Below are 15583 nucleotides of genomic sequence, written 5' to 3'. Positions count from 1 at the left end.
GGAAATGCCATCGGGTTTCTAGCATTGTAGACACCACTGTGCAGGCTTTACTATCTTGACCATTGAAGTCCTTAGCTTCATTGTGGTTTCCAAAAGAGATTTGAAATTCCTCATGCACCTTGTGGTAGTTCTAGTAACCAGAGAAAGATTTCCACGAGTGCAGAAACTCTAAAATTTGGTTGTCATCGGTGAAAGAGAATGTTCTGAACAGATCAGGCAAGCAAATGAAACCCCTGTGTTCATCTGGTGACACAGGCAAGTTCACTTCTACCCTGCTGGAGAAATAGTTGCTCTTCCACACCGTGTGAGCCACGGCAGAGTGTGTGTTTGCGGGAGACCACCTGATTCGCTCCCTGTCCTGATTCTCCCAGGCATCACTGCAGCGTCGCATGGAGACACAGATCGCCAGCACAGGGGGCTTTGAACTTTGCTGCGAAGCAGTCATTCAGAAAAGCACACGTGTTTTAGAGATGAGAGTTGAGAAATGCACAATCCATCCAAGTTCCCCGCTAGCATCCACAAAGATTGGGGGTCTCAAAGGTTCCTCAGCCTCCTCAGGGAAAGAAAACGACCACGTTTTCTCGCAGAATCCGGAGAGTCTCGTATCTTCCATTAGGCCAGATGTAGAGCCAGGTGTCACGGTAGTTTTTGTTTACCAGCTCTGGGACTAATTGGCTCTCTAATGAGATAGGGCTTCTCTGAGGATTTTCCTGGCTTCAGAACCCAGTTTTGGTTGTGATGGGGGAGGCGTGAACTTGGCTGGGAAAACTTCGGCAAGCCTCAGATTAGTGGCCTGACAGGACGCCGCGCTCCTGCACGGTTTGCTTACGATTCAGTGCGGCAGAGGCTCTTCCAAGATCTTCTCTGCCATATTGGGTTAAGTGCTCCCGAGCCAAAGCAGTCAGTGAGACACACAGTGCTCGCTCTCAGCAGTGCACAGTCCCCCAGACAGGCGGTGGATGCGGCGGGCTTCAGTTCCTGCCCTAAAGACAGCTGCAGGGTCATCAGACAGCACAGGGGCCAGACTGAGCCAGCCACTGCCTTCTGGAGACCGCGGTGGTGGCGGGTGCAGTGTCTGCCCGAGCTGCAAAGGGGGCACAGGAGCCCAGGGCAGGGCGAAAGGAAAGGATTGAATCCATCCCGACTTTACCCTGGTTAACATTCACGTACAGGAGCGTGACAGCTGTCTGAGAAAGACTGAGCATGACAGTGCTCTTCCACGCTGTCACTTGACATCCATATTCAGACACATCACACAAGACTCCGATCTGGGGGGAGGTCAGCCAAGGATAAGCTGGATCCCATCCTCACTGCCGTCTTCTTTCCCCAGAATAACCCCAGCAATAAACTGGCGAGCACAAGCAACACGGTCACGGCGGCCCACATCAAGAAGTTCACGTTTGTCTGCATGGCCCTGTCCCTGACGGTAAGAGCCCCGCCTGTCCCCACTCTGTGCGTATGCAGGGGAAGCTGTCCTTTTAAAGGAACTTAAAGTGCTAGATTCCTTCACACCTTCTCAGATGGTCTTCTTTCTCCCTGTGAGCGGTTACTGTCACAAAAGTCATGGAATCTAGAAGTAAAAGTCCTACCTACTTCCCGCACTTCTCAGGACCCTTAAAAATGATCAGGAAAGCAGACTTTTGTTCTTCATTTGAATAACATTCTCAGCTAATTTTAATCAGCCAGCTAATTTTTTTTAAACATCCAAATGCAACTTGATAATCATCCCTGTCCTTTCCCAGACTTCACTGGAATTTTTTCAGTGTCTCTGGTAGAAATTCCTAATTACATTACCCTGATGGGACTTATGTATTTGTCCATCTTATGGGGACAGTCCCAATCCAAAGTCCTCTGTGTCTGCCAAGGATGCAGCTGTGGGTAACCGTGAGCCACTGCAGTCTACTGGGGTCCAGGTGCACAGCCTTGAGTAAACAACGTGCATCCTTCCTTCACCGAACCCCAGGGGCAACTCAAGTGTATAAAATAGTCTGTGCGTCCTTTCTCATCCAAGGGACATGGTCTATCATTTAAGGTTGTTTATGATATACCATAGCAACACACCTCACATTTACAAACATCCTCACGCGGTAGACTGTGCCCTTTGGGTTGTAAGGATAAGGGGGAGAAGGAGATTAAAAGAAGTGGAGGAAGTCTTTGACCCCCACTCAGTGTTTCAGGTTATTGTTGTGACTGCACATTTCTTATGAAGTCCTGCAGAACTGAATTTCCATTTCCATGTGCAGTGTTAGGAGAATGTCTGAGTGTGTACAGCAGTCCTTATAACAAAGGGTATTCAGGGTGTCAGCTCACACTGAGAGCAAGAACACAGTCCCTGCGTTCCTCACCGTGATCCTAACCGCCTCGCGTGATGACCCCTGTGAGTAGCTTTAAAATCAAGCCCTGGCTCACGTTAACGCTCTAGTGGGCATTATTTTTATTGATCCAATACCTGAATACAGTGTTCTAGGGAAAACTCAAGACAGATACCCAGCACCCAGGCCTCGGGGTCTCAGCAACCAGCACCACCCACGCCGCCGCTCCCACCATCGACCCTTGGAGTGTGGGGGTGTCAGTCACCTACTCCCGGCCTTCCTCCCTGGCAAGGCATTGCTATTCTCATATGACTGTTGGAGTCAGACCAGTGACCCCGGGCGACCCTGTTTCTCTGTTGGCATTCTTCCTTCCTATGCTGTGCAGGTTTTTCCATAGTTCCCTAAAATATTAGCAAAACACTGAACAACTTTGAAACTGCTTTTAAAAAAAAAAAAAAAGAGAAGGGTATTTTAGGAAAAACAGAGAAATTTCTATTCCAAGAATGGACCTCAGCTTTTGGACACCGTGTAAGAGGGCAGTGAGTTGAGAGTGGAGTCCAAAGCCAGGCTCTGACTTGGGCCTCATCCAGGTAGAAAGCCAGCGGGTCGAGGCCGTGGTTGCCAGGCCGCGGCTGGCTTCTTCTCCTGGCAGAAAAGTCTTCCACAGCTGGAGTGGAGGGCGATGGAAATCTTGATCGCGTGGGGTGCCAGGAGAGTTCTCCTTGTGCGTGGCTCATGGCCAGCCATTTGTACCTCCGAAACAAATTATTCTGCAGCAAGTTTATTTTGAAATGATGACTAAGGACCTGGAAAAATTCGTACATCTCCAAGGGTTTTTTCTTTACTTACTCTAATCCCGGATTTTTTAAATCTTTAACTAGAAGTATCTTAAGGTAAATTTTTGCCTTAGAATAAAGACTCATGGCGCTGTAGCTCAAATGGTAGAGCGCTTACCTTAAGCTGAAGAGCTCAGGGACAAGCGCCCAGGCCCAGAGTTCAAGCCCCACGACAGAGACGGGGGGGGGGGGGGGGAGGGGGGAGGGGGAAGGAGGGAAGGGAAGGAAGGGAAAGAAAGAGGCAGAATCCTGTATTAGAAGGAAACTTGGAGATGAACTACTCAAAACCTATCATTTTTCTCAGAAAAAAAAAAAAGACTCAGACAGGACAGTTGACTTGTCCAAGTATCCAATAATAGAACTTGCTAGAACTCAGCCCCCTACCTTGAACTTCACTGTCCCCAAACAATAGGAAAAAAATACTGATCCTCAGGTCTTCAGATTGGGATAGTTGACACTGCACTTGAAGAAATGACCATCTCTTCAACATTAAATGTTGTAGTATTTGAGTTTGTGATACCTCACAAACTCTTTTCCCTACAGTGACTCAGTTGTTTGATTGAATGTCTTGGCTGAAAGCAAAAGCTTTTCTAAGTTAAATATCAACCTGTCATATACTGTGTAGATACCTCTGTGTGTGTGTACGTGTGTGTGCTCATGCATGCATGCATGTGTGCGTGCATGCACATGTGCACATGCTGGTCCTGGGGCTTGGACTCAGGGCCTGGCCACTGTCCCGGAGAATTTTTTTGCTCAGGTCTAGTGTTTTACCACTTGACCCACAGCTGCACACCCAGCTTTTGGTGACTAACTGGAGATAAGAGTCTCATGGACTTTCCAGGCCCCAGGCTGGCTTCAAACCATGATTTTCAAATCTCAGCCTCCTAAGTAACTAGGATTACAGGCATGAGCACCAGTGCCTGGCCACTAGGTTACTCTTAACAACCTATAAGAGACTGAGATGCTGCCATGACACATTTATTTATTCTCTGTTATAGATTGTAAATTTAGATGTAGAGTATCCTACAAAAAAATTGAGCTAGCTTCATACTCTTACCCAAAAGCATTTTGTTTTGTTAAAGCGGTAGGTTTTATGAAAGGCAGCAGGTTTCTTCTGTGCAATTAGAAGAGTAAATTCAGGAGTTATAGAGAGCAGAAAAGAGCAGAATTTATTCTCTGTTCCTATTCCTTTTGGCTTCTGGCTCTCAGGGGCCAAAGGAAACACTGACTGGATTCTTCAAGCTAACACAGAGGAGTGGAGATAAGGACAGGAGGAAGTCAAAACAGTCAGGTGAACAGCAGAGAGGGTATGGACATAATGCAGAGCAAGGTTGGCAAGGCGATGCCAAGCTATTGTTTAAAGGGAAGGAAAATAGTCCAAAACTACGTGCACAGTAAGACCATGCAGAGAACAGCTCTGAAGACTGCTTCCTGCAAGGCACCTGTTGAAGCCACACAGGGAGGCTGAACTTCAGGTGGTGATGCAGGGATGGGGGAGAATGCGGAACTCAAAGAGCAGGCGGTGAGTGCTGGCCTAGTTCCCAGAAAAAGGCTCTTTGGCCCTAAACCTTCCCATAAAGCCGAGGTCTCTGTCCGTTACAGGCCCAGCTGTCTGTATGGCGGTGTGCGTCTCAACGGCAGCTTCTCTCGGTAGAAAGGCTGCAGAGGGCAGGGAAGGAGGGTGGCGGTGACTCTGCGGAGGGATTTGTCTTGCTGGGAAGAACCGGCAGTGCTAAACATGCAGAAACCTTGCTTCCAAGAAGACCCAACCTGGTCCCCACTGGACTTTCCATGGGGCAAAATGGAAACCCGGAATCAGGGTGCCGTGTGGCCTCCTGATGGCACTGTGGTCCCCAAAGAGTGACACACCGCCGCCCTGCTCCTAGACGCCACACCAGCTTGGTGAAAGCCCACACACCCCTTCAGACTAAAGTTACCAGATTTGCTGATTTACCCAAAACGTATTTTAGACTTCATCCTTCCGACTTCCTGACATCCGTAACACATGGTTTTACACGGGGGGTGGGGGGTGGGGTGGGGGGGTGTCTCAGCAGATGCTTAGAGTCCTCAGGGCTCCATGTTGCTTCCTAAGTGGCTTTTCCTAAGCGTCTGCTGTTTTCTCTTCTTGAGCTCTCTGTGTTGCTTGAGCTTTGGAGAGCTTGTGGTCTGGGGGCAGTGGGGAAGAATCCATGCACAGCACAGGCTTGGCTGCTGCTGGAGCTCCCCGAACCCCTTTGTGCACAGTGGAAGCGGGCGTGCATCCAGACGCTCTTGGCAAGCACGGCAGGCAGGCACTTCTGTGCAGCCTGTGCCCAGAACCCCACCCCCACCCCCCGCTGTCAGAGACAGCCAGGAGGGGAGAGCCAGGAGCAAGCGGGGAAGGAAGGAAGGCTCCATTCCACAGAGATGGAGGGATGTGGAGGTCAGGGGAACCCCAGAGAGAAGCGCTTGTCGCAGAAGCCCGTGCAGAATGGCGGGAGTGGGGTGTGGTGGGGGAGGCCGCGGAGCCTGGATACGCTGGGACTCCCACAGTCCCTGGCGCTGTCGGTCCTTCAGTCCAAGTTGCAGTACACTGGAGAAGGATTAAAGAAAGATGCATTCTTTTTTGGTCGGTTGTGGGGCCTGAACTCTGGGCCTGGGCGCTGTCCCTCAGCTCTTCAGCTCAAGGCGAGCGCTCTACCACTTGAGCCACAGCGCCACTTGCAGTTTTCTAGTGGTTCATTGGAGATAAGAGTCTCATGGACTTTCCTGCCCACGCTGGCTTTGAAGCGCGATCCTCAGATCTCAGGCTCCTGAGTGGCTGGGATGACAGGCGTGAGCCACGGGCGCCCGGCGTTTCTAAGGAATCAGTAAGTGGTTGGCAGCTGCGGGGTTGCGCAGGGGGAGTTTGGGTGTCGGGGAGCCGGCCACATAGGCAGCCGTGGAGGACTGCTCTCACCAGGCTTTGCCAGCCCGCGTTCAGGTGATGGCAAAGTCCTGGGGCCATGCAGGGGCCCCCAGACAGCCTCCCATGGATGGGGCTGCCTGAGCCAGGGCGGCGACGGGAACAGGGACAGAAGAAACCCCCAGCACCGGCAGGTTATGTGAGGTCAGCTGGCTGGCCATCCTGCAGGATCTGGTTCCTGACGTCTGGATGTTTCTTCACACGCTCTCTCCTCAGGCCGCCACCGCCCAGAGCCCCCAGTATGCCCTGCTCCCAGCTCTGCCATCGTCACCCCTGCGGCTGCCTTAGCGCCTCTGGCCTGCGCGCCCGCCCCAGGCTCCGGCTTTCCAGCCCAGCGGCCGCGGGAGCGCCCCCCTGGATCAGAGCAGGGAACCTTGGAGGGCCAAGATCCCAGCTGTCCGCTGGGCCTGCCAGAAGAGAGGGCCAGGCAGGGGCATGCCACCGTGCAGGCTGACCCTTCACCCCTGCAAACCAGGGCGCCATCGCCCGCACACCCCTCCTCACCGGCCTCTTTTCTGCTGGTGGTGAGGGGGAAATTCTCTCTGAGCACCTTTGAGCCTCCTCTTAGATTCTCTGGTGCTGTGGGAGCCTACTCGCCCTGGATTCGCAATTTTCTTCGTGTTTCCTTTCATTCCTTTCTAGTCTCCCCGGTGTGTGACTTCAAAGAGGCCGTGGTCTGCCCGTCCCCTGGCGGCGGCCTCTGTCTCCCGCCGGGCCTGCCCTAGGGGACAGAGCTGTTGCCTGTCGCCTGACGTGTGGAAGGGGAAGGGAGGGGAGAGGCTGTATCTGATGGCGAGGAAAGGAGATGAAAGTTCGTTCTTGAGTCTTCCTGTGGAAATCTAAGCATGAACTCCCTCCCTCCCCCGCAGGACCAGCCTCGTCCTTCGGGCCTCCCTGCCTCCTCCTGGATGGAGGCCAGGGGCACACAGGTAGCTCTCCAGGCAGGCAGCCTGAGACACAAACAAGAACTCCGCCCTTTGCCTGCCTCCACCTCCAAGAGAGCAAGGTCACCGCAGTGCTGGTATTTATAGTGTTCTAATTCCCCGAGAAGCCGCACCTGCTCCTCGGGCTCTCAGGCGCTGTGGCAGATGAAGACAGATGCGCAGGGGAAAGCGCTCTGCCCAGAAGTCAGAGGCTGGACCCCGGGCTGGCACTGCCTCTTGCCGCCTGAGTTTCCCCGCTTGAGTCTGTTTCTTCACCTTACAGATCAGGGTGATCTGATCTCCTCATGCAGATCAGGGTGATCCGATCTCCTCAGCTCCCTTTTGGGGTGTTTGTTGTTGTTGTTTTGGCTGCCATTTGGTGCCTCTGTTTTCCGTGCTGGTCACTCCAAGAATCCTTGCTCTTGGTGACCTCTGTGTCAGCAAAGCTTGTCCCGGGACTGTTCCGATGGCCAGTTTAGAAAGCAGCGAGATCAGAAGCGATCGAGACTAAAATCCTTTGTCCAAAGAGAGTGTCCAGGTGGCCCTGATGCCCACGTTAAAGTGGGTTCCTAAGAAGGACCCAGGTTCACCTCCCGTGACTCCCCACCCCAGAGCCTGCCCGCGGCCCGGCCATCCTGGGCGAGGCTGGGGCGGGGCCGCAGCCGGGTACCATGCTGACCCTTGGTTGGAACAAAGGCCGCTGTGTGAGGCGCCGCCCCCCCCCCACGCCAGGGGGTGGAGACCGCTGCCCACAGATCCCATTATCCAGCGAGGAAAATGACTCTCTTGTGCATGAGGGATGGAAGAAAGGACCCAAGGTAAATGAACAGAGTTCACAGCTTTCTCATCCCAAGGAACTGAGGCCCAATGGGCAGGAACGTTCCGGTGCCGGAGGACATCCTGGATGTCAGGAGAGAGTGAGGATTCAGGGTCCTCAAGACCCTTTTGGAACAGGTGACCTGGGGCAGGGCGTGCGGCCCCAACAGGACTACGTGTCCTCATCAGGGAGGACCTAGCACGAGGCCGCCGTCCTGGACCGTGTGGGGGTGCCGTGGAATCAGCTGTGAACAGCTCCTGGCTGCGTGTAAGCAACTTGCCAGGATTCTCAGCCGCTTCCCCTTCTTCACGTTCTGCGCAGGAAGCTTCTGTAGTCCACCATTTGCTTTAGTTCTTAGTTTGGTTTGGTTTTGTGTTTGTCCTGGGGCTTGAACTCAGAGCCTGGATGCTACATCCCTTTGTTTCCCCCAAGGCTGGCCACACGTGAGCCACACGCCCACTTCTGGCTTTTTGTGATTAATTGGAGACAAGAACATCACAGGCTTTCCTGCCCAGCCTGGCTTTGAACCTTGATCCTCAGATCTTAGAGGTTACCGACGTGAGCCACCGGTACCCAACTCAGCATTTGCTTTTTAAGTGAGCACAGCCTGTAGATCTGAGGGGATTGATCTGGTTATTTTTGAGACTCTGGAGAGATGAAGACAATTGTGGCTGGTTCCTAAAGCTCTCTCGGGACCTCTTCATGAAGCAAGTATGGGTTCTCAGGAGAGTTTTGAAAATGATTACTCAGTGAACACGTATGTGGGACTGTTGGGAGCAAGTTCCATTTTTTTTAACCTTTAACTTTAATAAGATACATATAACATGAAACTCACCATGCTAGCCATTTTGCCTGTACCATTAATTAAATACCCCATCCATCCATTCATCATAAAACGTTTTGTTATCTTGCCAAACCAGATCTCTCCTTTCCCCAAACAAGTTCCAAGTTTACAGATAACAATCAATGGGAAGGAAAAGTTAAAGGTGGAAACTTCTAAATCAGACGGGGTAAGGCTAGGAAAGAATGGAACTTCAGATATAGCAAGTACAATCTGCAAGCCATGTGTGACCTAGAACTTCTGCGGGCTTGGTGCACAGCGCCCCCTGCTGTTTGAGGCTTGTTGTTTCTCCCAAGCAGCGCTTGGTGCCTTGCTGAGTCTTCCGTTGCCTTGGATGGGAAAGGCACCTGTACTGTCATGAGCCACGTCAAACTACAAACTCTTCTTATTGCCAAAAAAAAATTGAGGAGCCCGGTAACTGACATGTTGAACTGGAATCCCTTTGTACAAATAAAGACAATTTTAAAGGGGGGGCATTGTAAAACACAGCTAAAACTGGTGCATTTTTGTTTAAGAGTGTTTTTTTGGTAATACTGGAGTTTGAACTGGGGCCTTGCACTTGCTAAGCTGGTGCTTTACTGCTGAATCACACCACCATCCCTTTTTGCACTGGTCATATTTGGGATAAAGTGCCCTGGCAGGCAGGGGGACTGCGATTCTCTTTGGGGGTTCTCACTGCAGCTGGGATGACAGGCACAAACCACCACACCCAGCGCTCAGTTTGGGGTCTGGTCGTGGGGCCTCAACTCTGGGCCTGGGCACTGTCCCTCAGCTCTTCAGCTCAAGGCTAGTGCTCTACCACTTGAGCCACAGCGCCACTTCCGGCTTTTTTTTTCTTTTTGCTTATGTGGTGCTGAGGAATCGAACCCAGGGCCTCAGGCATGCAAGGCAAGCGCTCTACCACTGAGCCACCTTCCCAGCCCACGAACTCATCTCTTAACTGCAGTCACCCCACCTTAGCCGCCCAGGTAGATAGGAGGCACCTCGCTAGACAGAGCCCTGGCGCGCAGTTCTTCCTGTTTTTATTTTCTTACTGTGGATATGCTCTAACCCTGACTCCCTTTTGGAACTGTTCAAGATGGATGTATGATAATAACTATGATTAACAAGCCAGATGGTGAATATGAGGTACAATATTGAAGAAACACACACACGACTTTGTTGTCCTGTGCTTTTTCAGACCTTCTAGCATAGAAAACCAAGCTGTTTCAGGAACAAATGTAATTCACCGCTTTGTTCAGCCTACTAAAAACTTTGCCTGCCTGGCGCTCCATGAGACATGAACACCCCTCCATGCTGAGCTCCGACGTAAGCATCGTCCCGCCGGGGACCTCTCCTTCCCCGGGGGCTACCGCAGGCGGGTGTTCTTCTCCTATCGCCCTCTCTAGAGTCTCATCAGAGACCGTCAGCAAGAGCGGCGGCGGCAACACGGCACGGGACCCCACTGGTTCTACCAGTCAACCCCGGCAGATCCCCAGAAGCTGAGCTCCTGCTTAGCCCTCGAAGGGCTCTTGGGCCAGACCCTGTGTCTCCACTTGGGGATGGACAGCGTGGAGGCTGTTGGGGGTCCGCGTGGCCCCCACTCTTGTCTTTGCTGTACATCGGGCCTCCCCCTTTCTGGTCTCTTCACATACTTCCTAGTTGAACCATTTCTCACTTCTCTGCTGGGTATTTATGTATTTACAGACATATTTATTTTCCTCAAACAGTTCCAGCGGTGGTCGCTGGAAGCTTTTGGGGGGAGTGATTCCTGGGTCCCCTAGCCTCTCGTCTTGCTGTTGGCACGTTTCTGACACGGTAGACACTCCCGGCGGGGTTGTCTTGGATCTTCTCGGCTCTCGTCCTACAGTGAGTCACTTCTCCAAGAAGCTCTGCTTCCTTTCGTTGGAGAATAAATAGAAAAGCCAGGACCTGCGCACGTGGTGGCTTGTTGTTTTGAAGGCTGCTTTGTAATGAGAGAATGGTGGCAGCAAACTGCAACAGAAAGCCCCGGCCCGCGGCTGCCCCGGACCAGCCCTGCCCCTCGTCGCCGGTTCATTAGGTTCTCATCTGGTCGAAAAACTCAGCATCACTGAGCTCTGGAAATCTTTGAGGAACACAGTGTGCGTGGTCAGCCAGCAGGCCACGTCCTGAGTGGGCGCCGCTCGGGGCGAAGCCAGGAGCACACTTCTCCTGAGATGCTCTGTGTTGGGGAAATGTATAAAGCTTCCGGTGTTCTGCAGCACGCTGCGTGAATGAGGTTTGGTGCTGTGGCTGGGATGCTTATTTGCTCAGGGAGAGCTGACCTACAGAGAGAGATGCTGCTAAAGCTTTAACAACCACTGTACCTCATTCTGAATGGTGTGCGCCCCCTTCTGGACAATGCAGACATATCCTTGTTGAAGAGCTTCCTGCATGGTGGAGGCTTAATTCACCTCAGGAAGGAAAAAGTAGGCGACCTTGATAACTGTAGTGTTCCTTTCTCTGGAGTTATCAGCCACCAGTTGGTTAAGCCCCAGACTGGGCCGACAGCTTTCAGTTTGGGTGTTCTAGAAGATCCTATCTAAGCCCCGAGTGTGTGGTTGACAAGCCTGAAGAGTCAGCTCTGTGGCATGTGGCGTGGGTGCCCCTGGCACAGGTAGCTAGCAGAGGAGCAGTGATTTACTAGTTCCACGTCACACTGAGCAACCTTAGAAGGGGAGTATTGAGCTGCCGTCCTAGGAAGCGTCCATGAGAGACCCATCAGTTGGATAGCGAGTTTGTATTCAAGGACTCAGAAATGTAGTTGCCTGACTTAGATGGGGGTGTGTCATGTGACGTGGGCAAACCAGCTACTACTGTGTCTTCTGGCTAGACTCCTCCTCCAGAGGATAGCCCGTCATTCCCACAAGATACAGGCTAGTCGGCGCATTCTCCGTGTGGAGGGAGAGACCCCAGGGAGGAGCGACCTGGCAAGCTCACATCGGCCTCTCTCTGATGTGTGATTACCCCTCCTCCTTTTGCTGTAAGCTAGAAGCCTCTTTACCATGATTTGTCAAAGCCCAGAGAGATTGCAATACAGTGTGGAGGCATTATCTCACATGCACATGATCCCTGGCTGCGACATAAAGCCAGCTAATGACTCTCCTGAAAGTAACAAATAGTCCTCCGTGTCTCGTTCTCACCATCAGGAAGACATGAGAAGTTCGCTCGCTCGTGCGTCTGGAAGCCCAGGTCCTTTCCAGACTCAGGATGGCACGCTCTCTCCTGGATTTTCACAGCCTCACTGCTGGGGAATGCTGGGTTAGGGGGGTTGAGAGGATGAGGTGGGATATGGGTGTGTCCCAGCCTCGTGCTTATCATTGGTCATGTGATATTGTTCCCTTACCTGCACTGTAGCCTGGCAGATCTCCTCGTTTTAGGCCAGCAGCTTAGCACTGGGGAAGGGTAACAGACTGCTCGTCAGGGGCTCCCGTGATCAGGTCCCTGGGCTCCACCTTGCTGAGTCTAAGGAAGTAGTTTTCCCTTCGTGTCAAAGTGGGATGTCAGTCTTGGCAGCAGAGCCAAGGATTAAGTGGTGCTGCTCCCGCCATATTTGAAAACCAGTGAGCCAGACCTCCAGAGGCTGAGGACTGGGGGAAAGGCCTCTCCCCTCTCTAAAGGGAGCCGCATCTGTGGTAAATTGCCCCGAGGTGTTCTTTAAAATGGGTCCGCATGGCGTCGTATTTAAATGGGCCTAATTCTATGACACTTAATTCACCCAAAGCAAAAAGGTGTCTGATGCTAAAATCTCAAGAGTTCTGTTTTCCTGCCCCTGTAATTCATCTTAGAACCTGCTCACTTTTATCTCAGAGACAAATCACTTGCTTTTTAGGGAGGACAAATAAATATTTGATGGAACTGGCCCTGCATTATAGGATTACATTTTTTAAAAATCATGTATTTAAAATCTGTACCCAATTTCAAAGTCAGATCCATAGGGGCTTTGAAACTCCCCCCCTCCCCCCCGTGGCTCTCCATTCCAGCCCTGCCCTCCTCCCCCCCCCCCTCCCCTTCAGCTAAACCAGAGCCTCCCTACATTCTTCCAATGATCATGGGCAAGTTCCAGTGCCCTTCCTTTCTTAAACACCTTTAGTTTGGGCTGCACTTAATAACTGTCCTATCATCTCCCCTTTACTTGCCTGTGTGCTTAACGCTAGTTTATGCTCACCTTCCTTCCTTTGTATAACACCTTTGCCTTGCATTCAGACGCATCAGGTTTCCGTCTCTCCACTGAGGAAACTGTTCTCAACCCTGGCGACCTGCTGTGCAGCTTGGGAAGCTGCTTGGGAGCGGGAGGTGCTTGGGAATGGGAACGTCAGGAACTTAGGTTTTTCCCTCTTGGGCTGATAGGAGGCTGACTGCCCGGAGTCTCTTACCTGGAGGATTTATCTGGTGTCCTGAGTTGTGGGAGCTGTGAAGGTGTCACAAGCCTGCTCGGTTTTACCTTATCCAGAGACTAAGCTGTCCGTTTGTCCTGCTGAGTGGGAGATGTCATTGCAGCTGTGCAGGGGGGGCAGGGGAGGGCGGGAAGGGGGAAGGCAGATGCCTGGATTGCTGACACCAGACTCCAGTCACCTGCTGCAGACACATCTTCACCCTGCTCCCTGGTCTGATGGGTCAGTTTGAGGTTCCATTCTTTTAAGTTGTCTTTGACTCACTCTGGAGTCCCACACCTGTGTGCCATCCTTAGTGCTGGCATTCAGAGCAACACCAACACCCACAGGCTCATCACTGCTGGCGATGACTGGAAATAGTGCTATTTTCCTTTCTCCTCCTGCTTGCTGATTCCATGTGGTTCAGAACCATCCGCAGTGAGTTTCTACAATTTTGCAAAGGCTGTAAAAGTTGTTTCGATCTGTACATCTACCCAGCACTGCCTGAGCGGTGTAGGATCCCAGCTGAGCCTTAACAAGAGCGCCCTGGCCCCTTCGCTGGCCTGTGTACGCGCAGACCTGACCCAGGGTGGATGCACCACCTCTGCCGCCGCAGCCCCCGGGCAAGGGTAGCTCATACTGTTGCACCAGCCTGAAGGCGCAGCTGCGGCCCCGGTGTGCCCGGCACCCAGACTCATCACCGCCCAGAAACCCTCACAGCCTTGTTTAATGTCGCCCCTCTGCAGCTCTGCTTTGTGATGTTTTGGACCCCCAACGTCTCTGAGAAGATTTTGATAGACATCATTGGCGTGGACTTTGCCTTTGCAGAGCTGTGTGTCGTTCCCCTGCGAATCTTCTCCTTCTTCCCTGTGCCAGGTAAGGGCGGAGGGGCAGAGGCGTCCCTCCTGCTCATCCTCGTACAATGTATTTCTTTGGAATTTCTTGAGCACACCAACAATGAAAGTGTAAAATTTTACCTGGAGTTAGAAAGATACAAAGACATCAGCCAATAGTTTGAAAATTCCAAAAACTGAATCAAATAAGCACAATTAAGTGTTTAAGGTTGCAAACACAGTGAGCCCAAAAGATCTGGGATGGAGTTGGGGCGGTGGTAGACCTGCCATCTGCCTTGGTCGTGGTGGTACGGGAATCACAGTTCTTAGGACTGGATATTAGAGAAAGCCAAGGTGATTAATATGCAACTATTGTTATAAAAACCATATAGCACAGTCATTATACTCAACGAACATACATATGCATGCATACATATACATCTATGTATCTGTATTGTAGTTTGTGTATGTTCTAAGTGCTTATAAATCTATATTCTGTTTCTAAGAGAAATCCACCATGCTGCTCACAGTGGCTGCCTGTGGGAAGCAGGATTGGGGGCTGGAAACTCATGATTGCAAGGAAGAGCTTTCTTCTCTATTTCCTTTTTCACTGTAATTCTCTAGCAAGTGCATATCAGTTAGTCAAAAATAAATTGCCAGGGCTGGGCGTGTATCTTAGCATGATACCCTAGGTTTAATCCCCAACAAAAGAAAAAGAGGGAAGAAAAAAATTGCCAAAAAACTCCGCCCACCCAAATCAATAAACTTAGAAGTCAGGTGCTATAAAACCAGTTAAAGATATGAGCTCTTTGCTGGGTGCCAGTGCCTCGCACCTGTAATCCTGGCTACTCAGGAGGCTGAGATCTGAGGATCACAGTTCAAAGCCAGCCCAGGCAGGAAACTCCATGAGACTCATCTCCAATAAACCACCAGAAAACTAGAAGTGGCACTGTGGCTCAAGTAGTAGAGCACTAGTCTAGAGCTGAAGAGCTGAGGGACAGTACTAAGGCCCAGAGTTCAAGCCCCACCACCACCACCACCAACAACAACAACAAAAAAGATAGGAGCTCTGCAGCTGGTTTAGACCAGAGCCAATGTGCACTTGTCATCCCATGTTGTCCCCAAAGTAGGGATAAGCAGCCCTCACACAGGGGCCAGCCCTCGTGGATGTCATCTTCTGCATGACATGGTGTAGAAAAACTGGAGGAAATGACAAAGCCCACAGTGGGATGAGGCCGGTCTCTGTAATTCGCAAAGCTCGTGAGCCAGCCCGTGAAAAGCTGATGACACCCAGAGGAAGCTATAATTGGAAGTCCAGACACGTGGTTCACTTCTGCAGGGGTAACTCAAGGAGGGCCAAGAGAGCTGGAGAGCCTAGCTGGGGGTATGGCTTGCCTTTCATCTCCTCCCCACCCCACTTCCTGCCCGTGAGGCAGTGGGCTTCCAGACAGCCAGAAGCCCTGTGCACTCCCTGCAATCTACTGGATTGGGGCGACCACGTTACCACATGACTGTTCCTTTTCCTCTCCCTTGGCCCAATTTAAGTGGCCCTGTCTGTGTCTGAGTGGAGAAGATGAGGCTTTTCATCTCTCTGGGAGAGGGAAGTCACCACAAACCAGGAAGACAGCAGAGCCAGGGTACCATTTGGTGGTGGAGAAGGCGGCCAGCCTGCACAAGGCCCTAGGGCTGCAGCAACAGCAGGCC

The 15583-nt window shown here is 51.7% G+C and overlaps 1 protein-coding gene across 1 annotated transcript in view; it reads left to right on the top strand.

The window, feature by feature from the left end:
• Nucleotides 1-15583, top strand: part of Ankh (ANKH inorganic pyrophosphate transport regulator) — a 117694-nt gene that overhangs the window by 97059 nt on the left and 5052 nt on the right. The window contains exons 8-9 of the mRNA XM_070042206.1: nucleotides 1331-1426; nucleotides 13793-13922. Coding sequence (XP_069898307.1) covers nucleotides 1331-1426; nucleotides 13793-13922 — 226 coding nt within the window. The remainder of the gene's footprint in view (nucleotides 1-1330; nucleotides 1427-13792; nucleotides 13923-15583) is intronic.

Source organism: Dipodomys merriami, unplaced genomic scaffold (assembly GCF_024711535.1).
Source record: "Dipodomys merriami isolate MVZ:Mamm:240054 unplaced genomic scaffold, mDipMer1.0.p SCAF_32, whole genome shotgun sequence".
Taxonomy (NCBI): Eukaryota; Metazoa; Chordata; class Mammalia; order Rodentia; family Heteromyidae; genus Dipodomys; species Dipodomys merriami.
The sequence above is the reverse complement of the archived record's forward strand: the minus strand, read 5'-3'. Positions and strand labels throughout refer to the sequence as shown.